Source organism: Eptesicus fuscus, chromosome 1 (assembly GCF_027574615.1).
Source record: "Eptesicus fuscus isolate TK198812 chromosome 1, DD_ASM_mEF_20220401, whole genome shotgun sequence".
NCBI lineage: Eukaryota > Metazoa > Chordata > Mammalia > Chiroptera > Vespertilionidae > Eptesicus > Eptesicus fuscus.
Window position 1 is genome coordinate 9,261,725 of NC_072473.1, and position 22,627 is coordinate 9,284,351.

Genomic DNA, 22,627 nt, shown 5'->3' on the forward strand with positions numbered 1-22,627 from the left:
GTGATAATAATACTTGCAATATGCAAATGCCTGGGCATGACTACACTAGAACACATAATGAAGCAGTGTTTGCACCTATCAAAGTAGCTTTGAATTAAGTAAAAACAATCACAAGTCATTCTGAAATAAAAAATATCGGGAAATAAAGGGGTTGAAGGGTAAGAGGACACACCATAAAAACTGGTGCATTCAGAGTACATGAAACATGAGCCAAAAAACACCCAGTCATCAAACAACCAGACCGCTCCCATAGAGCTCTTCTGTTCCTGTTGAGAACCAGTGATCTGGTCCATTCTACAGTGGAGCACATGGAGGCCTAGAGATGTCAGGAAACTTGCTCAGGGTCACATATAGCAGGTTAGGTATAGTGCCAGGACCAGACCTGGGCCTCCAGACCTCCAGCCAGAGCTCTTTCCCTATTAACTATATACCATGTTCTAGGGCTGTGGTTGGCAAACTGCGGCTCACGAGCCACATGCGGCTCTTTGGCCCCTTGAGTGTGGCTCTTCCACAAAATACCACGGCCTGGGCGAGTCTATTTTGAAGAAGTGGCGTTAGAAGAAGTTTAAGTTTAAAAAATTTGGCTCTCAAAAGAAATTTCAATCGTTGTACTGTTGATATTTGGCTCTGTTGACTAATGAGTTTGCCGACCACTGTTCTAGGGAAATAACTAAATATTTCTATTTTGGTTTCTCTCACAGTCCTGAGAAAGCTGGAGTTAGGCACATAGCAGTCCAGGTAGAAGATACAGCCCTTTCTTACACTGGTTACTTTTGAGTGTCTTAAAACCATTCTAATTAGGACAAGGAGATTACAAACTGGCATCATTCTCTTAGAGTCCCCTAACTTGGGTATCAGGAGTTGGCATGTCAGCTTTTTTGGCCTTTAGATTTTTGCTATGGAGAAGATAGTGCCTGTACAGTCAATGTCTTTGTTCCAAATTCTTTATGCTTCTTTAAGAAACTGTATCTTGCAAAAGTATTACTATTCAAGTAAAATATTTTAAAGTCACTATCAAGATGGGGAAATAAATTGACAAATGTTGGTTTCCGCTTATTTTTTCCACATATGTATGACTTCTCCCTTTTCTCCAATTCCTAGTCATTTTCCCCTTTAATAAAAGAGCTAACCTACTGATATCCCTAAAACAATTGTTTCTCAAAATTCCCCTTGGTTATTAGTAGTGGACACTATGATGCTTACAATGAAGAATGGTTATCAGTATCCTCTAGAAAGAAGTATCTCTGGTATTTTTATTATTCCTTTGATATTATACATGGCTTAAAAGGCATTCTTTACCAAATTTTTAGTGCAAACCACCTTCTGGAAATCTTCCCTAACACTCTCGCCATTCCTTTGCAGCTTGGATTAGAAACCCTTCCCATAATATCCTGTGCATCATGTCACTTATAAGCTTATATTATAACTAAAAACCTATAGACCTATCTTCCACCATTAATCCATGAGCAACTCAAGGGCAAGGATATCTTATTAAATTTTTTTTATTCCAAGCATTTAGCATGAATGTGACATATAATAGGTCCTCAAATGAATGTTTGTGCAACTGAATGAAATTCTGCAGAAAACTGGTTGAGCATTGAGGGCACAGAATGATGACAGGGAAATGTGATCATTCTCACTAAATACTTTCTTTGATTCCATCATTAGAGAGCTTGAGTAATGTTAGCCCTTTAGCCATAATTATTTTTATCTTTTTATTATTATTATTCATAAGTCATTTTTTATTCAATTTTTCCAGATTCAACCAGATAACTTTAAGCTGTTCATAGATATCACATTTCACTGTGTTGTCATGTTTGGGCTTAATGGCATAACTGAGAAACAGCAAGTGCCAATATCAGTTTTCTGTGAACTTCCTCCTAAGGGCTGAGAGAGGGATGTGGGGGCTCGTGGGGTTTGGAAGGAAGACCCTGGAGCTGCATCTTGCCTCCACAGACTGGCTGGCTTTGTGGTTGTCTCGATAGCAAATCTTGGGTGTGGTGATTTTAATAGCACTGCAGAGAGCCATAAACAGGAATTATAGGCATCATAGAATTAAAAACATGCAGTGTAGAATTAAAATTAGAAAGCGACTTTTTTTTTTTTTAACCTTGTCCAAGAAACACAGCGGCTTAGCAGTGCGATCAACAGAATAGTACTTCTGCCATCTGGTGGCCGTGACTAATTCGGACCTATCAGACAATGGCCTTGCTAAGCAAATGCTGCAGTGAGTTTTCCTGTAGGTTATCTATTTGGACAGCTGAAATATCCTGGCTTTCACCAGCGGGAGAGGATAGGAAGCTATAAGGAGGGAGCTGGGGTATTGAGATCAGAACCTATAAATTGGCTGCATTCAAGATCTGTTCAATAGCAAACCTTTCAACAATATCTATTAATGGTCCGACATTGTGATAAACCTCTGATTCAGACTTCAATAATGTTATTGTCCCTGCCCACAAAGAATTCCTGATCTAGTGAGGAAGATAAGTAACCAGGTAATTTCAACACTGTGATATGAGGCTCAGAGAAAAAGCAATAATTATGCCATGGAGCTTCAGGGAAGGCTGCCCGGAAGAAGTAGCACCTTAATGGATTTCAAATTATTTAGAATCTGATTCCTCTTTTTCCTCCATTTCTTAGCAATTCTTTATACTCAGAGACAATAATGGCTTTAAGTGATGCCATTGTTTATGTTTGTAAGATAGGGAGAGATTATTAGATCTAACCTGACAACACAGTGAAATGTGATAGCTATGAACAGCTTAAAGTTATCTGGTTGAATCTGGAAAAATTGAATAAAAATGACTTATGAATAATAATAAAAAAGGCTCTAGTAGACAAATGTTCTCCCCACCCCACCACCAGAGAAGAGCATTATCAGGGAGCAATTAATCTAGCCTGCTTATTTCCTGCCTAGGGTAAATGAAAGAGATCTATTTAAGAAAGTGTAGGAGGGAAGCAATTGAATAGGAAACTGAGTTGATGTCTCCCTCTGGACTCCTCCCTTCCTTCCACCTTTTCCTAACGATTGACACCTGTATTCTATTCTTCGTTATGAATTTAAGTCTGCCAAAGCTTTTCCTTGCACTGCTTATTTAGTAAAAAGCCCACTATTTGCTTGTAGAGAAAAATGAGGATGGTATTGGAGGTAGGCACTTTAACAAAGAAGACATTTATCTAAAAAATGTAGTTAGTTCTGTTTCCTGATAAACATTGGCTGTGAAGGCAGTTTAGCGAAGACTACCTACATGGTGATGAATACTTTTTCTGTTTGCTAACTGGAGTCAACATTTGACTAAAGAATCCCAAGAAAAGGAAGATGAGGAATTCTACCATGTTTTCCTGCCATAAACAAAGTCGGTATTTTGGCAGAGAAACCCACAGATAGCCGAATCAGACATGGAAAGAAACCTGAAAGCTTGAGAGTTCAGGGGTACATTTAGTGTAGCACACTGACTACAGAAAAGAGGAAATGGGGCTGGCATTAATGAAGCTGGTGGAAACAGGCAACAGGACTTAGAGAAGGTCCTACCAATTGGTGAAAAAGATAGGGGTATGGAGTACACTCTAATACTAAAAGACTAGACTTTGACCAAAGCATTAATTCATTCCTCCTTTCAGTCACTCAACAAACATTTATTTCGACCACACTACATCTCAACCTAAATAAAATCTAGTCTCTGCTTTCCCCCTAGAGATAGAGGCAGGCATATAATGATATCTTGATTTCTATTAATACAGTGATAGAGATGAAATGGGCACTGGGCATTATCAGGCCTTTGGAGAAAGGGCTTACTTCTGATGTCACCTGAGAGGATCAGTGTAGTTAGTTCTGTTTTCTAACATGGGTAAAAAAATGAGTTGTGTCTTATGAGCTGTCAAATATTCTATATTCTATTATCAATATTCAAAGAATTAGAATGTGATAAAATATAATTATAATCTAATACTATCAAACCTAAGCAGTCTTGCTCTGATGAGTGAGAAAGTATGTTAGGGCCTTACAGTGCCTATAGGTCAAATAGTGGTAAAGAGCAGGGTCCTTGGGCCAAGTGTGTACCACCGTTGCTCAGCAGTGACTTAGCCTCCCTGAGCCTGTTTAGGCATCTGCAGAAGAGGAGTGTGTCAGTACCTACTGTTTAGATGCATATAAGAGCTTTAGCAAAGTGTCTTTGGCATAGGGCAATTGCTCAGTAAATATTGGGCATCATAGTTATAATTATTGATGTGCTGAGAATGGTGATTTTAAATAATAGAAGGGATGATTAAGAAATATGCTGTACCAATTTGTGTCTTAGTCATGATGTAGTCATGAGATTTCAGGTCCTGGGCATGAGTATAGGCTAGTTTTTGGCAGGTGGAATGGCATTTGGTGTGGCCAAGGTGTTGGGCTGGGCATGCTTTGGGGCTTTTTTAAACACTCAGGAAGCTAAATGGTTCTCTTAGTATCTCAATGATTCTTGCTATGAAGTCAACACCACTTCATCCCACATAGGGAAATTTCTTGGCTTTTCCCAGTGGTAGCTTTATTCTGAAATCAGACAACTGTTGTCATTGAGAGCTCTTTACTTTTCCTAGGAGCCCAGGGTTTCAAAGCCCTCTGAGTGTTATGGGTGACAGGGCTCAGATGACTGAAATTGTGTGCTGGTCACAGGCTCTCTAAACAAACAAAAATAATAAAGTAAATAACAACAACAACAAAAGCCCTGATACATAGTTCTCACCAATGTCTGTGATGTAAATTCTCACACTATGACCTATTTCAAGCTACCAAGAGTTTAAAAACTAGCTTGTAAAATTCCTGAACATGCAGCACTCAGCACCCCTGAGCCTATATAAGCTGGTCCAGCACCTTTGGGATGGCTGTGAGCATTTATCCCTGCACTCCCTGGGTGGCTCTGGCATGTTTGTGCCACCACATCTTCCACCATTGTTCTAGGTATTTTTTACTCATGTTGTTTTGAAATGAGGCACATTTAGAAATATGCTGCTTTTTCCAAACTCAAGATTGAGCCATCTTGTATGAAGATTATGAATGGATCCATTGAAATGTAAGTTTATAACTTCATATTATTATGAAGTGAAAGTTTAGTTTGGAACCATTCTGAAAATCGTATTTGGTATACAAATGAGCTAACTTAGCAACTCACCTTTCTCCAGCCCTTTGCTCAATCTCCCATCAAGACAAGAGACATTGAAAATGCCACGTATGTTTATGCATTACTGCTTTTTCTGCCCCTAGAACATCGGAGCCGGAATGATCGCCGGGAGCAGAGAGCTGCTGTGCCCCTTTCTGTAGCTGCTCCTCCACTGCCAGCCTACCCCCCAGCTCACAGCCAGAGGAGGCGCGAAGTTAAGGAACGTCACTTCTTAACGGTGAGCTTTGTGGCCAGCTGGCAGCCCTGTCCTTGCTCATCAGGAAGCAGGAGTAGGTTTTAGGAATTAGTTTCCCTCCTAGCGAAGGAGACTGGGCTGCCTGAGAGAGTGAATCATGTGCATTTGAAAACAACTTAATTTCCCCCCTTTCATTCCTGAAAATAATGACTCTTTTTTTTGCATAGAGTGGGGATACAGATATATATTTTTTCAGTTACCTGGTTATATAATGCAGTGAAGCAGTAACAGTTAAGGAATCTAAAAATAAGAGGGAAATTTTACTTCAAGTCCTTCTTCTGCACATAAACTGAAAGATTTAGGGCAGGTTACTTACCTTCACTGCCTTCAGTTCCCTTGTCTGTAACATGAGGATATTAAATATACCTAGATTATAGTGTTTGAGGGTTAAATGAGACAAGGCATGAAAATAACTTAGCACAGTGCCTGGCACAGAGTAAGACCTCAATAAACGTTAACTACTATAACCACCACTGTTATTCCTAGTCAAGTGAGAGTTTGGCTGACTCAATGGGATGAGCTGGGAGAGAACTTAAATGATGTGTTAACTTTTCATTTGTGCACAGTTCATTTCATCATTTCATGCTTCCCCATTCTATAAAGGAGGCTAGTTCTTCAGAGTAGCCAATTACCAGAGTGATGTCATCACCAATGGTGAGTTCAGCCTTGCCTCAGTGGCTGTGGCTGTAACTTAGCCCAACCCCCAAGTATAGATCACAGATGAAGCTGAGCACAGCTCAGAACATCTGCATTCTCCTGCAGACTATCAGCACCACTGCAGAAACCATCGGCCCAGATGTGCCTTCTGGGGCCTCAGTGGGGACAACTTTGTGTCTCTGAGTAGGGCATCATTGCCATGAGGGGTTATGGTTTCTGTGACCAAATCAGCCCATTCTGCCTACCCGAATGGCTGGACTCCTGCTCTCTTGTCATTTTAGTTTGAGGCCCAAAGTCTAAAGAAGTTACAAGAGTGTGGTTACACAGTGAGATTTTTATTTGAATTAAATTTATGTGTATGACTATAAACCCTGCACATTTATGGCTTTTTCAATATGCAAAATAGATGCAAATTATTTGGGTCAGATGATGCCAAACGCCCAGAAAAACAGACTTCATCTGAATGAGTCTGCATGATATGACATGTCCAGATAAAACAGAGTGATATTGGACAATTCATAGACATATTTCCTACTTGTGGCTGGACAATAAGCTTCATGTCCTTCAGACTCATTGAATATCTACTGAGTGTCATGTTACCCTCACTCCATTGCTGCAATGCAGCCCAGGAGTAAGAAAAGAAGGTAAGAGCCTCTTAGAGTTCTCTAGGTCTTTTTATAGAGCAGTTACACATGCTAGTGATTTGTCATAAAAGCCCCTACTCAACAAAAGCTCATATTAAGCTCAGCTCTGCTTGCTGAAGTATTTGCTTTTAATGAGGCATTTTCTGCATAAAATGCTAAAAATATTTTCCCCATTCATTATATATGTTTTGTGGCTCATTAAGTTGATTTTCTGAGGGAGAGGGGAGAGAGGAATGTTGAGCATTTATAGAAATGACCTAAAAATATTACCCTTAGTCATATTCTGCATAATTTTTAATAATGTCTAAATACCAAAGTAAGACTACAGGAAAAGGCTTAAAATAATGAATAGCAATGAGGGTATTTACCCAACACACATCAATAAGCCTGTAGATCATACTTATGTAAACTCCAGAAAATTTACCCATCTCAAATTATAATACTTAGTATTTAAGTAAGTTGGGGAAATTTAAACTGTTTCATTTGTTCAATTGAGTTTGAGTTACCAGGATCATTGGAAGATTTTTCCATTCATGTTATATCCCTCATACTTGGAGATGACTTCGAATAGAACATGGTTCTTTGCAATTGTCTTATAGGACTGTATATTACTGTAATAAAAAAAGCTGCAGGTATAAGGACAAGAAATTTGCAGCCAAGTTGCTAGATACACATTTTCTTAGATAACAAATTGCTTGATAGACCTTTTCTTAGACAGAAACGCTCCTTTCAACTATAAGACTTTAAGTTAGCCATTTTTCCTCCTTTAAAAAAAGCATTCATAATGAGATTATGATACACAATATTCCACATCTCTGCCCTGGACTTGAATACCAGCTCTACCATTTACTAGCTGTGTGACCCTGGACAAGTGAATCATTTCAGTGTCTCAGGGATAATGTAAATAATACCTCATAAGTTTGGAACATGAATGTGTTTATACATATCAACAGTACCTGATACATAATAAGCACTCAATATGTAGTAGACATCATCATTGTTATTATTATTAGCCAATCAAGTCTCTGACATATCACTGATATAGTAATAATATTATAGGTCTAACTAGGTTTAAATCCTAGCTCTACAACTTTTTGATTATGTGATTTGGAAGATTTTATTATATCTTTCTGAGTCCAAGTTTCTTTATCTGCAAAATGGGGATAATAACTTCAGTTTTACCAGGTTTTTAAGAAGGCTTAATACAATGTTATGTAAGTATGTTTAAATTGTGTGTGTGGGTGTGAAAGTATCAGCACAGTACCTAAAATACATGAATATCTGAATCTATATTCATAATCACAATAAAACTCTTACCATAAAATGAAAAGCCTATAATGTATACTCATATATAAGACTGGAGGAAGTAAAAGTTGTCTCATCTTTCTACAGGGCAATTTCCTAATACTTATCAACACTATTATAGATTCATATCTTTTGATCCAGCAATTCTATGTCTAGGAATTTATCCCAAGGCAATAACAAGAGTGATGCAAACATTTAATCACTAGGGTGTTCATCAAAATACTGTCTACAATAAGGAAAATAATTACAAATATCCTAAAAGTTCACCAGTAGAGACTTACTTTAATGAATTCTGATATATGCATAGGTAATTATACAATATAAAAATGTATTATAGAAGACTATAATGACATGAAATATGTTTTATCATCAGGGATTTTTAAACAGTGTATAGTATGAACTCAAAAGTATCTATGAGTATATATGTGAGTATGTATGCACACATGCAGAGGAAAAAGGTTGAAAGGCTATACACCATATACCGTAGTTCCCTAACTGTATGATGAAGTACTCCAGGGCACTATAGTAAAATTATAAGGGTGCCTTGGGTTATTTAAATTTTTCAAGGGACACAGTGTCATTTGTCTAGTGACATTTGGTGATGGCTCTAAAGTAGCCTCATAGCTCCTATAAGTGGAAAGAGGGGGAATTTAGTTTCTTGACATTTGATTTCTATCAAAAGTTCTCCAAGAGGAATTCACAGGAAACTGACCATCCAATTTAGCTTAAAACCTTCTCTCAGTTGAAAATTCAAGGGGTGTCTTCTAATTAAAGCCCATCTTGTAGTCCTCCCTCATCAAGGATGGCAAAGGAGGTGATTTCAGGCTCAGATGGATTCCCAGAGGAGTACTTCAAAGTCCAGATAATCCCAATACTCTATAAATTATTTCAGAGCATTAAAAAAGCATGGTACATTTATACCATGGAATACTATGCAGCAGTAAAAAGAAGGATATCTTGCCCTTTGAGACAGCATGGAGAGACCTGGACAGTATTATGCTAAGTGAAATAAGCCAGTCAGAGAAAGACAAGTGTCACATGATCTCATTCATATGTGGAATCTAATGAACAAAATAGATCCAGATACACAGAAGCACAGAACAGACTGTGGACTTTCAGAGTGGGGGTGGGTGAATGGATGGGAAGAGATCAACCAAAAAACTTGTATGCATAATGCATAAACCGTGACAGACAAGAGGTGGTGAAGGCCTGGGGTGAGGGGCAGGGGCAGGCCAGAAGGGGCCCATGGGGGTAAAAAGGGGACATACAGTATGTAATGCTTTCAACAATAAAGATTTAATTTAAAAAAGAAAATGAAGTAGAACGTTCCCATTTCTTACTTAATGGGGAAACAGGCATTTTCACTAAAATCTGGAACAAGGCAAGGATGCTCACTATCTCTGCTACTAATTAGCATTATGTTAATCAATGCAACTAGACAAAATAAATCAATTACATAAGAATTGGTAAAGAAGAGGTAAACCTATATCTAGTTGCAGATGGTATGATACTATATCAGAAAAATCCTAGAGAATCAATGATAAAACTGACTCAAACAAAAGAATTCAGCAAGTTAACAGGCTATAAACACAAAAAGCAATACCCTTCATTTATACAAATGATAGACAATTAAAAGACCTAGTGGTAGAGAAAACTCCACTTACAGCAATAACAAAGAAGATTAAATACTTAGGAATTAATTTACCAGAAATGTATAAAACCTATCTGTAAAAAAACAAAACCTTTAAAGCATTCTTAAAAGACACAAAATTATATTTTCTCAAATGGGAGGATGTCCTCTGTTCTTGGATAGAATGATTAATGATTCAGCATTATAAGCAAGTCAGTTCTCTCTAAGTTAATTTATAAATTTAACACAATCCCCATAAATTTACCAAAAAGCTTTTTTTAAAAATGGAGTTAGACCCACTGATACAAAAGGTTTTATGGCGAAACAAACATAAAGAATAGCCAAGAAAAACACTGAAAAAGTAAACCTACAAAGGGCAACTAGAACTCCAGACATTAAAATATTTTTAAAGCCTTTATAATTATAGCAATGAATGTGGTAGGGAAGAAATTAGCTAACCTAAGTAACTTAGGAAATAATATTTTTGTTGTGTTTTAACACAAATATTTATTGATGGGTTGATGAATATAATTTTAACTAAAACAGCAAGACATAACTCCAAAAGAGGAAACAGCCACAACTTAAGTAACTTTAAATATTCAAGTCAAAGAGCCTCTGAGTAATCCAAATAGATAAGTATCAAATAATTTCCCTTTTATACAATTCTTATATTACATCACTTGATCTCAAAGCCAGAATAATACTTCATACAGAATTCCTCATTCATTTATACTTGGACCATCCCACCTGGGTACTTTTCTGTTCCCCACTCCTTTCCTTTCCTTTGCAGTGGTGTTCTGTAGCCATTCCCTTCATGAAGAAGTGTGCACACATCTTTCTTCCCAAGCAAGTAAGTCAGCAAGCAAGAAATGAGTCAGAGAATGTCAGTCACAGGCAGATATATGAATGAATAGACTTAGACAGACATTAGAATGGTAACAGCCTAATTCAGTGAGGTCTAAACTAAGCTGACTTTGGTAAAGACGCTGCTCTGGCTCACTGAAAGGTCTGTAGTGCCACCTCAGGTTGTGCCAACACCTCTAGATTCTGTGTTTCTAAGAGATTAACAGTGGTCTACACAGGAAGGTAGGAAACCAATGTAACCAGACAACTAATGCTTTGGTCCTCTATTGGGAGGTGACCATGGCTTCCAGCATAATCATTTGTCAAAATCTTCAGGATACTGAACACAATCTTTTTTCTTTTTTTAAAGATATATTTTTATTTATTTCAGAGAGGAAGGGAGAGGGAGGGAGAGATAGAAACATCAATGATGAGAGAATCATTGATTAGCTGCCTCCTGCATGCCCCCTACTGGGGATCGAGCCTACAACCCGGGCATGTGCCCTTGACCTGAATTGAACCTGGGACCCTTCAGTCCTCATGCTCATGCTCTATCCATTGAGCCAAACCAGCTAGGGCCACAATCTTTAAATCTCTTGGGAAAGATAAGTTAAGTACCTCCATAATTCTAATCTTTTCTACTCAGACATGTGAAGTAAAAAACACCCAAGGACATGCAACACTGAGGCATAAACCATGTTGCAGAAGTGGAAATGTAGGAGGCTTTTAAGGTGCCTAACTTTCCTGTTCAAACAGCCATGATAAAGTCCCCAAACATATTATCTAAGCAGCCATTCTGATGGTGACACTCTGGCAACACTGAGGACATCTAGTACCCAGATTTTGTTTCTAAATACTATCCTATCTAATAAAAGAGTAATATGCAAATTGACTGTACCTCTGCTATACCCACAAGCCACGCCCACCAGCCAATCAGGAGTGGGTATGCAAATTAACCCAACTAACATGGCTATGGCCACAGAGTGAGCAGGAGGCTTGGGTTTCCCTAGCAATGGAGGAAGCCAAGCTTCCCGCCTGCCCTGGCTGGCCCAGACCTCTGCTCAAGGCTACAAAGTTTCAATTATAGAAGATAAATAAATCCCAACAAAAATGGCTGCGGCCACAGCGCGAGCAGGAGGCTTGGCTCCACTCAAGGCTACAAAGTTTTAATTATAGAATATAAATAAATACCAGATACCAGGGCCTCCACTTGGGTCTCCGGGGGGCATGGCCGGCCTGAAAACCACCACAGGCCCCTTGCCCAGGCCACCCCACGCCCCAAGGGAACCCCCACCCTGACCCAGGACACCGTTCAGGGCAAACCAGCCAGCCCCCACTCATGCACCAGGCCTCTATCCTATCTAATAAAAGAATAATATGCAAATTGACTATCACTCCAACACAAGATGGCTGCCCCCATGTGGTCAAAGATGGCTGCCCCCATGTGGACACAAGATGGCTACCACAAGATGGCCAGCAGGGGAGGGCAGTTGGAGGGACCAGGCCTGCAAGGGAGGGCAGTTGGGGGCAATCAAGCCTGCAGGGGAGGGCAGTTAGGGGTGACCAGGCCGGCAGAGGAGGGAAGTTAGGGGCGACCGGGTCTGCAGGGGAGGGCAGTTGGTGGGGACCCAGGCCTGCAGAGGAGAGCAGTTGGGGGGGACCAGGTCTGCACAGGAGGACAGTTAGGGTTGACCAGGCCTGCAGGGGAGGGCAGTTAGGATCAAACAGGCTGGCAGGGGAGCAGTTAGGCATCAATCAGGCTGGGAGGGGAGTGGTTAGGGGGTGATCAGGCTGGCAGGCAGAAGTGGTTAGGGGCAATCAGGAAGGCAGGCAGGCGAGCAGTTGGGAGCCAGCAGTCCTGGATTGTGAGAGGGATGTCCGACTGCTCATTTAGGCCTGATCCTACCTGGATTGGGCCTAAACGGGCAGTCAGACATCCCTTAAGGGATCCCAGATTGGAGAGGGTGCAGGCTGGGCTGAGGGACACACCCCCTCCATGCACGAATTTTGTGCACCGGGCCTCTAGTTCTCTAATAAAAGAAACCAGGTTCCTTGGAGAAATTGTTTATATGGTGAAAAGGAAAATATAAGATAATCCTAGACTCACTTGAGATGCCAGAAAGCAGCAAGTGCTCAGAAAATAATAGGGGTATGTCAAAAGGACATAATAGCCAACATGGAGGGATCCCAATGGCCAAATCTGGGACACTTTGTGCAATAAAATAATAGTAAGAGATTATAACACAGAAAATAAAATAAATATATGTGAATGTATACTGGTATTAAGTAAATTGGGATATGTAAATAAATACATGAGGATGGAGTAGCTCTTCCTTACAGAAGAAATCTAATGAAGAAATATAGAAGTATTGATGGAAATTTTAAAAATCAGCATTACTCAAATATGACAGTAACAATTTTTCCAGGCAGTAATCATCAATGAATGCTAAAATTAGTTGGGTGAAATTACTTTAAGAAACAGGATATTTGCATAAGTCTCAAAGTTTCTCCCCACAAGATAACTTGTTGATTATAGAGAGAAAATAGTAACTTGGAAGCTGCTGCAAAAACTTGGCAGACACCATCAAAGTTAACATCACCAGTAGTAGGGCATGCCTATATATACCTCATAATATGATGAATTGATAGGACACTTATGTGGGATTCTTGCCAAAAACGTGTAACCTCAATCTGATCATAAGAAAACATTAGACAACCCCAAACTGAGGGACATTCTGGAAAATAATGGGTCAGTACTCTTTAAAAGTGTCAAGAACATGAAAGGCAAAGATTGAGGGACAATATCAAATTGAAAGAGACTAAGGAGATTTGACACCTAAATGCAATGTGATATTCTGGATTGAATCCAGCACTAGGAAAAGGACATGAGTGGGAAACCTAGAAAACCCCAAATAAAGTTAATAGATTAGTTAATAACATTTATCAATGTTCATTTCCTGGTTTCAATAAATGTACTATGGTTGTGTAAGATGGTAACATTAGGACAAGCTAAATAGGGAGTATATAGGGACTCTACTATTTTTGCAACTTCTCTAAAAGTATACCATTATTCAAAATATACACACACACACATTTAGGCATGAATATTTCACAGTTCCTGGATTGGGGCTTATACTATAATACCTATGATAGATATTTGGCTTCAATAAAGTATAAGTTCAATCAGGAAACGCTTAGTTGATCATTACTTTAAATAGCAAAATTTAGAAGACCACAGAGAATATAAGATGATTAGAAGTTTACGTGGTCCTTAGTAACATCATCATGGCATAGATTCCCATTTCAGAGTGTGGAGTCAGTTTGTCATAGCAGTTCACCTTCATCCCTTCCTGAATGGAATGTTTAGCTCATCTGTTTTCATCAGTCAGGTTCCTGGTCCAGGCCTGAATCTGCAAATACTTGGGACATTCACCTGCTATTCCCCTGTGCAAGCCTAATGCAGGCATTTCCAATAGATTACAACACTCTGAGCTGAAACATTTATTGCTGTATTGAGCCTGCAGTCCGGTCCATGAGGGCTCTTGAAATCGAAGTCTCTGCTAGATGTATAGGCACAATGTCATCTTTCCTCATTTGTGTTAAGAGACTCTATCAGTCTCACCAAGTGTCCCTCTCCAAGCCTTATAAGTGATCGAGGGGTAGAATATCTAGTGGTATAAGAGGAAGATGTTTTACATAAGATTGAGCCCTATCCCAACAGTTGATCAGGTTACAGAGGAACACTGAGGCCTAAATCCTTATCATCAGGATTGACAGTTAACTCATTACAATGTATTGTGTCCACAATTATATTCCTTGTCTGACTTGATAAAACTAGCTGGGAAAGAATATTAGGGATTCCTTGTTATTTTATATCCCGATAATGGTTTTCTAACATACCACTGTGGCATCTATGGATTTTAAAAGAAAAGTCTGTCAAATCATACTTTTCTTCTTACCAAGGAGGTGCATTTGGAGGACAAGGGACATTCCAACAACCTTTTTGGTAAGTCAATGGAGGAAATCATCCAAACTAAGACCCAGACCTTCTTGGTCATATTCCAGAGCTATAAACAATGACTATGTTTACTTTTCCACTTTATATATAGAAGAAAAAAATGGTCTTAAGAGAAAGCAGCTTCTTAGAAAAACTGAACTAGTATACAGAAGAATCAAAAGAGTGAGAATGGACTTCTGAGTCAGAAAAGAGGATTAAAGACAAGAGCTGGCAGAAAGGGTATTTCGATAGTATTTAACCTACCCTGAGATAAAGACCTCACTGCCTCACTCTCTCTCTCATCACCAGCTCTATCTTAGTCTTACTCAGCTCCTCCCTTCCCCTTTCTCCATGGGTCCACATTTAGAGATGTTTGATATTCTATTGGTTTATAAGAACTGTGACTAAGAAATACTGACGAAGCCTTTCCTTTACTAAAAAATAATTATACACACCACAGTGTCCTAGACAGGTCTTGTTTTGCTTTTATAAACTATCTTTATGGTTTTGCAAGCTCTCTCAGAAGTATTCTGTTGATTTATGATCTGTCTTAAAATGGTTGTGTCCATCCGGTCTCTCTTGCTTAAGCTTAGGTGTTTCCTTTTGTCACATCTAATTTTCTCCCTTAAACCAGTTAACAAAAATTCTTGGTAGGAGAACCTTGGACATACAAATTCTTCTGTAATCCTATGCCTTCAATTGTTTCATTCTGCCTAAAGAAATGTTCAAATACTTAGGCCTACTCTCTTGCCTCTGTACAATCTAGTCCTAACTTATCTTTTCTGATGGATTTCCCACAAATCCTTTGCACAGACATTAGACCTCAGTCAAACCAAACTATACGTACTCATCTAGAAAATATCCTGCACTCCTTTTTAAAAAAATTTCTTTATTGATTATGGTATTACATATGTGTCCTTATTCCCCCATTTTACCCCAACCCCCCCCCCATTCATGCCCTTACCCCCCTGTTGTCTGTGTCCATTGATTAGACTTATATGCACGCATATGAGTCCTTTGGTTGATCTCTCCCCTTACCCCCACCCTCTCCTACCTTCCCTGAGGTTTGACGTTCTGATCAATGTTTCTCTGTCTCTGGATCTGTTTTTGTTCATCGGTTTATGTTGTTCATTATATTCCATAAATGAGTGAGATCATGTGATATTTATCTTTCTCTGACTGGCTTATTTCACTTAGCATAATGCTCTCCAGCTCCATCCATGTTGTTGCAAATGGTAAGAACTCCTTCTTTTTTACTGCAGCGTAGTATTCCATTGTGTAGATGTACCACAGTTTTTTAATCCACTCATCTGCTGATGGGAACTTAGGCTGTTTGCAAATCTTAGCTATGGTGAATTGTGCTGCTATGAACATAGGGGTGCATATATCCTTTCTGATTCGTGTTTCTAGTTTCTTGGGAACTCATACAACTTAATAAAAGGAAGTTAAACAACCCAATAAAAAAATGGGCAACTGACCTAAATAGATACTTTTTGAAAGAAGACAGAAGGAAGGCCAAGAGACCTATGAAAACCTGCTCAAAGTCACTAATCATCGGAGAGATGCAAAACAAAACAACAATGCAGTACTATCTCACACCTGTCGGAATGGCTATCATCAACAAATCAGCAAATGACAAGTGCTGGCGAGGATGTGGAGAAAAAGGAACCCTGGTGCACTGCTGGTGGGAATGCAGACTAGTGCAGCCACTGTGGAGAACAGTATGGAGTTTCCTCAAAAAACTAAAAATGGAGCTCCCATTTGACCCAGTGATTCCACTTCTAGGAATATATCCCAAAAAACTATCCTGCACTCTTAAAACAGTATCTCCATTTGGAATGTCCCCTATCCCATTGTGGCCTCTTATTTATTTCTTCGTTTTGAAAAACAAAACAAAAGACCAACAACAATTGGGCAGCTACTATCAATAAGTACTAAAGGAATATAAAAATGAGTGAGACATAATCTCTGTCATCTAAGGAAATTATATGGTACTGACTATAAGGTGGTGGTGTTAGAATGGGGTTGGATTTTAGGATCAAACTTCATGGTAAAGGTAGCATTTGGGTTGAAGGATGGGGTATACTTTTGATGTGAATGCTGGGAAGAAAAGGATTAAAGGCTGAGGAAACCAAGAGAGAAATCACACAGAGGCAGGAGAAAGTACAGTGCTTATACATGAATTCATATACTTTGTTTTGGCTGCAATGCTTTAATAGACCAGATCTTGAAGGGTTTTGAATGCCAGACTAAAAAGCTTGAATTTATTCCATGGGCATAGGAAATTATTGAAGGGCACAGAAGTAACATGATCAGAAAGAGCCTTGCTTTATGAAAATACCAAGCCATGCATGTATAGGGGTAATTTCCTCAATTTCTAGAGGCTTTTTCTTAATATAGTAGGGAGAGAAGAATGTGACATTAGTTTAAAACATAAGATTGCAGGCATGGTGATGTCTGTCACACTGTCCATTTAACTTACCTGTCTGGTCTTTGCAGAAGGTAGATGGATCTTGGAGACTGGCTGTAAATAGCATGTGACTTACATTGTAGCTGCTGTTTCAATGTGGTATTTTTGGAGCAAATCAGCACAGCACCTAGCATGTGCAATGATACAGCTATTGAACCCAGCAAATACTTTTCCCCTCTAAAACCATTTTCAAGGGTCACCAGAAACACTTTGCTTTTGAGACTATGTTAGCACTCCTGCTCTCTATCATAAGCTGCAAAGATCATTATTGTCTTGACACCTTACAGAACATCAGACTGCTTCATATTTTCCTCATTGGTCTAAGAAACCAGAAGGAACAAGTACTTTAGATGCCTCTGATACAAGCTAACCAGGGCTGAAAGCCTGATAGCACATATTTTATCAATCAGGGTCCAGTCAGGAAAATAGAAATCACACTAGTTATTTTAACAGAAATAATTCTAAAAGGAGTTATAATAATATTGACATGATAAATGGAAAACTGAGGTGACACAAAGATAGTAACTACAGAAAACAGCTGACACTCCTAGGGAAGAAGCTAACAGAATGTAGCTGGCGAGGAAGAAATGATGTTTGCAGAGTTCCAGCATAAAAATGTAGAATATGCAAGAACAGATTTAGAGCTGTCAGACATCTTAATAGCCAGCACAATAGCTACCTAAAGTATTAGACAATGAGTCTGGTTTATATGAAATATTCTGAGAAATAAAGAAAAATTTTTGTTGTAGGTTTTAGTTTTGGAATTCTTTCTTTTTGAAACATTAGCCTGGCTGTGGAACAGCCAATAAAATTACTTCTCTGTACACATTATTACAGAATATTCTCAGGTTGACATTCTCCTGCATGCCTGAGACATTTACTAGTAATTCATTGTTCAAATTATAAGCAGGCAATGAAATACTACTCACAGTAAAAAAGAACAAATTACTGATACACACAACAACTAGGATGGATCTGAAAGGCATTATGCTGAATGAAAGAAACCAGTCTCAAAAGGTATGATTCCGTTTATATGACACTTTCAAAAAGACAAAACTGTAGTGATGGAGAAGAGATTAGTGGGTCCCAGGGGCTAGGAATGGGAGGAGACTTTGACTATAAAGGGATAGTGTGGATAATGGCAATGTTCTGAATCCTGATTGTGGTAGGATTACATGAGTCTATTCCATAACATTCACAGAGCCATACTCAAAAAGTGTTGATTCCAAACAGGGGGAAAAAAGGAAACAGGGTAAAAGTTAAAACAGAATGTGCATGGCTTGTGTATGAGAAGATATTATCTTTTTTATTATTTGATGTGATAAGGTCAAGTATGACCCCACTGGGCTTTTGCCACATCTGACCTGAGTTGTGAAGGAAAAGTGTCGCTTAGAGTGAGACTAAATGTGCAACATCTCTTCAGTTTCCACACACCCTTGGATCCCCTAGCTGAGGGCAAAACATAGAGGGTGAGGGAGGAACTCTCCCTGAATCTCTGGGATGTTCTGGGACTCATGCTGCCAGCTCCTACGATTTGGGTTAGTGTATTTGTGCTGTTTGTAGCAGTTCAAAGTCTCCTTCCCTTCCCTGCACTTCAAAGCCTGGCCTGCCTTTTCCCCATTTGTGGATTCTATTTGGTGCTAGCAACCTTTGAGGATTGACACTAAGTGGCCCTTGGTAGTGACCCCACTAATTAGCAAAGCTGGCCACAGGGGATGAATAAGCTACTTGCTGGCATCAACATCACAGTGATCATGGTCCAGTGGACCTTGTTTTGTGTTCTTCTTTACAGTCCAGAGCAATTCCTGTGAATAAACAACTGAGTGGCAGCAGGAAGTGTTCTAGCCTCCTTGGAGCACTGTTTTCCATTCATGCAGGAACTACTTTCCATACATGCTTCAAAATACAGTTTTGTTATGCTCTGCACATTTAAGTTGCTTCATTAATAGAAGCCTATTAAACAAAGTATTCCTGGACTTTAAAATACATAAAATCATTTTGCATTCCACCACCCTAATAATTTTTGTTCAGGTCCAGCTGAGATCAAAAGGAAATAAATATTCTTTGCAGTTAACACACTGTATTTCAGAAAGCCTCCCTTTGAATGAAAACTGCACCAATGCCATTGCCCTTCAAGGTCTGCTCACTAGGGGGTTGATCTTATACTCAAAACATCTATCATCTATTATAGAAGGATTCCATAATGAAGGAGCACTGCCCTAGCTGGTTTTGCTCAGTGGATAGTGCATCGGCCTGCGGACTGAAGGGTCCTGGGTTCGATTCTGGTCAAAGGCACATGCCTGGGTTGTGGGCTCAATCCCCAGTATGGGACATGCAGAAAGCAGCTGATCAATGATTCTCAGTCATCATTGATGTTTCTATCTCTCTCTCTCTCTCCCTTCCTTTCTGAAATCAATAAAAATATTTAAAAAAATAAAATGAAGGAGAGCTTACTCTTTTGTGTTTGTTTTATTTGGCTCTTGGTTTCATTGATCTTTTCCATTGTTTTTGAGACTCAATTTTATTTTTTTTCCCTTTTTTTTAGCCTTTATTTTATTTCTGCTCTTAGTTTTATTATTTCCTTTGTTCTACTCACTTTGGGGTTTTTTTGTTGTTCTTTTTCTAGTTCATTTAAGGGTAATGTCAGATTGTTTATTTGAGATTTTTGTTTGTTTCTTGAGATAGGTGTACAATGCTATGAATTTCCCTCTTAGTACTGCTTTGGTTGTTTCCCATAGATTTTTTTTTTGGTTGTTATGTTCTTATTTTCATTTGTTTCAAGGTATCTTTTTATTTCTTCCTTGATATCATTGTTAACCCGTTCATAGTTTAGTAACATGTTATTTAGTGTCCATGTCTTTGTGAGTTTTTCATTTTTTTCTTGTTATTAATTTCTAGTTTCATACTATTATGGTCAGAGAAGATGCTTGATGTGATTTCAGTCTTCCTAAATTTATTGAGACTCATTCTGTGTCCAAATATGTGGTCTATCCCAAATATGTTATATGTACACTTGAAAAGAATGTATATTCTGCTGCTTTGAGGTGAAATGCTCTGAAGGTATCAATTCAATCTATGTGATCTGTGTCATTTAAGGCTGCTGTTTCCTTGTTGGTTTTCTGTCTGGAAAATCTATCTATTGATGTCAATGGGTGTTAAAATCGCCTACTATGGCTGTATTTTGTATGTGTGTTATTGTTGGGTTTTGTGTGTGTGTGTGTGTGTGTGTTGTGTTTGTGTGTTTGTTTGTTTTGTTTTGTTTTGTTTTCAAAATACTTCCCTGGAGAGTTGAGGAATTTATGGTAGCAATATCTGTTAGGGAAGAGAAATAAAGGTGTGGTTTGGAAAAACAGACTTATCAATAATAAGGTCATTTTCACCAGTCTGATTAGTTATGCATTTTCATGTTTTAAATTGACATCCTATCTAATAAAAGAGTAATATGCAAATTGACCATACCTCTGCTACACTCACCAACCACGCCCACCAGCCAATCCGGAGTGAATATGCAAATAAACCCAACCAAGATGGCTACAGCCACAGAGATCAGAAGGGAGGCTTGGGTTTCCCCAGTGATGGAGGAAGCCAAGCTTTCTGCACACCCGCACACCCTGGCTGGCCCAGGCCTCCATTTAAGGCGACAGTGTTTCAATTATAGAAGATACATAAATCCCAACAGAAATGGCTGCCACCACTGAGCGAGCAGAAGGCTTGGCTCCGCTCCAGGCTACAAAGTTTCAATTGTAGCAGATAAATAAATCCCAGATAAAAGGGCCTCTGCTTGGGTCGCCAGGGGGCATGGCTGGCCTGCAAACCACCACAGGCCCTCAACCAGGCTGCCCCATGCCCCAAGGGAACCCCCACCCTGATCCGGGACACCCTTCAGGGCAAACCAGCTGGCCCCCACCCATGCACCAGGCCTCTATCTTATCTAATAAAAGAGTAATATGCCGATTGACCATCACTCCAACACGCAAGATGGCTGCCCCCATGTGGTCAAAGATCCTGCCCCCATGTAGACACAAGATGGCCACCACAAGATGGCCAGCAGGGGAGGCCAGTTGGGAGGGACCAGGCCTGCAAGGGAGGGCAGTTGTGGGCGACCAGGCCAACAGGGGAGGGCAGTTGGGAAGGAACAGGCCTGCAAGGGTGGGCAGTTGGGGGTGATCAAGCCTGCAGGGGAGGGCAGTTAGGGGTGACCAGGCCAGCAGAGGAAGGAAATTGGGGGTGACCAGGCCTGCAGGGAAGGGCAGTTGGGAGGTACCCAGGCCTGCAGGAGAGAGCAGTTGGGGGGGGGCAGGCCTGCAGGGGAGGGCAGTTAGGGACAATCGGGCTGGCAGGGGAGCAGTTAGGCATCAATCAGGCTGGCAGGGGAGTGGTTAGGGGGTGATCAGGCTGGCAGGCAGAAGCGGTTAGGGGCAATCAGGAAGGCAGGCAGGTGAGCAGTTGGGAGCCAGCAGTCCTGGACTGTGAGAGGGATGTCCGACTGCCCGTTTAGGCCAAATCCCGGTGGGATCGGGCCTAAACGGTTAGTCGGACATCCCTCAGGGGGGGTCTCAATTTGGAGAGGGTGCAGGCTGGGCTAAGGGTCAAACCCATCCCTCGTGCACGAATTTTGTGCACTAGGCCTCTAGTTAATGTATAATGTGGTTATAAGAAGAACCCAGTACACATCTATTCCCAAATAGCTCCCTCCAAGCCTACAACCATTGTCTAGAATTCACTTCAGAGATTTATTCATTTGGGTTTATCACTAGTAGTTCTCAGCACGTTAATGTGAGTGCATCTATGGGCTTCTTTCTAGCTTCTCAGCTGGCTGGGAATGCAGTGTGAAGGGTTTGAGCACTTGGGAATTGCTAAATTCGGGCCCTTTGGTTAAGCATGTAGGCCCTGACTGTCAAAGCATAAACCAGGAAATGGAAGAAAGACTTGGGACATAGAAAGCATAGGATATGCCATGAACTTTTATTTACCTCAAAGTCCGTCCCCCTTCCCCCCGCAGATACTCACTTTGGTAATGTTAGAGTTGAGGAGAAAGGAAGGGGAGAATCACAATATGAGTTAAAAATATTATAAAGCATGTTTGGAAGATAAGAGTACAGTGCCAGCTAGTAGGAGACTTTGGGAAGTTTCAAGGGAATAAAAGTGCTGTGCAATTGCAACAGCAACAGTGATAAGTGAAGAAGGTATTGCCAGACTCCTTTAAGCCTTCAGAAAGATTAAATTACTTCATATTTATGTAAAACTCATACAGACACTCCAGGGAAGAAACTATGAGTCAAACAAGGACCCTCCATCTCATATATGGGTCATAATAGGTGCATAAATATGGGGACTTGGTCTATGGACAAACAAGTCGCAGGATAGAATGAGAATAAGATCCTAAATCATCTCACCAGGAACCCAGTGTGCCTTGCATTGGTCATCTTCAAACTAATATTTTATACTTGTACTAGAAGCCCGGTGCACGAAATTCGTGCACAGCAGGGGGTTGTCCCTCAGCCCAACCTGTAACCTCTCCAATCTGGCACTCCTGGAGGGATGTTTAGGCAGTCGGACATCCCTCTCACAATCCAGGACTGCTGGCTCCCAACTGCTTGCCTGCCTGCCTTCCTGATTGCCCCTAACCGCTTCTACCTGCCAGCCTGATCACCCCCTAACCACTCTTCTGCCAGCCTGGTTGATGC

The 22,627-nt window shown here is 40.0% G+C and overlaps 1 protein-coding gene across 2 annotated transcripts in view; it reads left to right on the forward strand.

Moving 5' to 3' along the window:
* Positions 1–22,627, forward strand: part of NHS (NHS actin remodeling regulator) — a 365,870-nt gene that overhangs the window by 311,339 nt on the left and 31,904 nt on the right. For both annotated transcript variants that reach the window (XM_008154944.3, XM_008154945.2), the window contains exon 3: positions 5,243–5,376. In XM_008154944.3, coding sequence (XP_008153166.2) covers positions 5,243–5,376 — 134 coding nt within the window. The remainder of the gene's footprint in view (positions 1–5,242; positions 5,377–22,627) is intronic.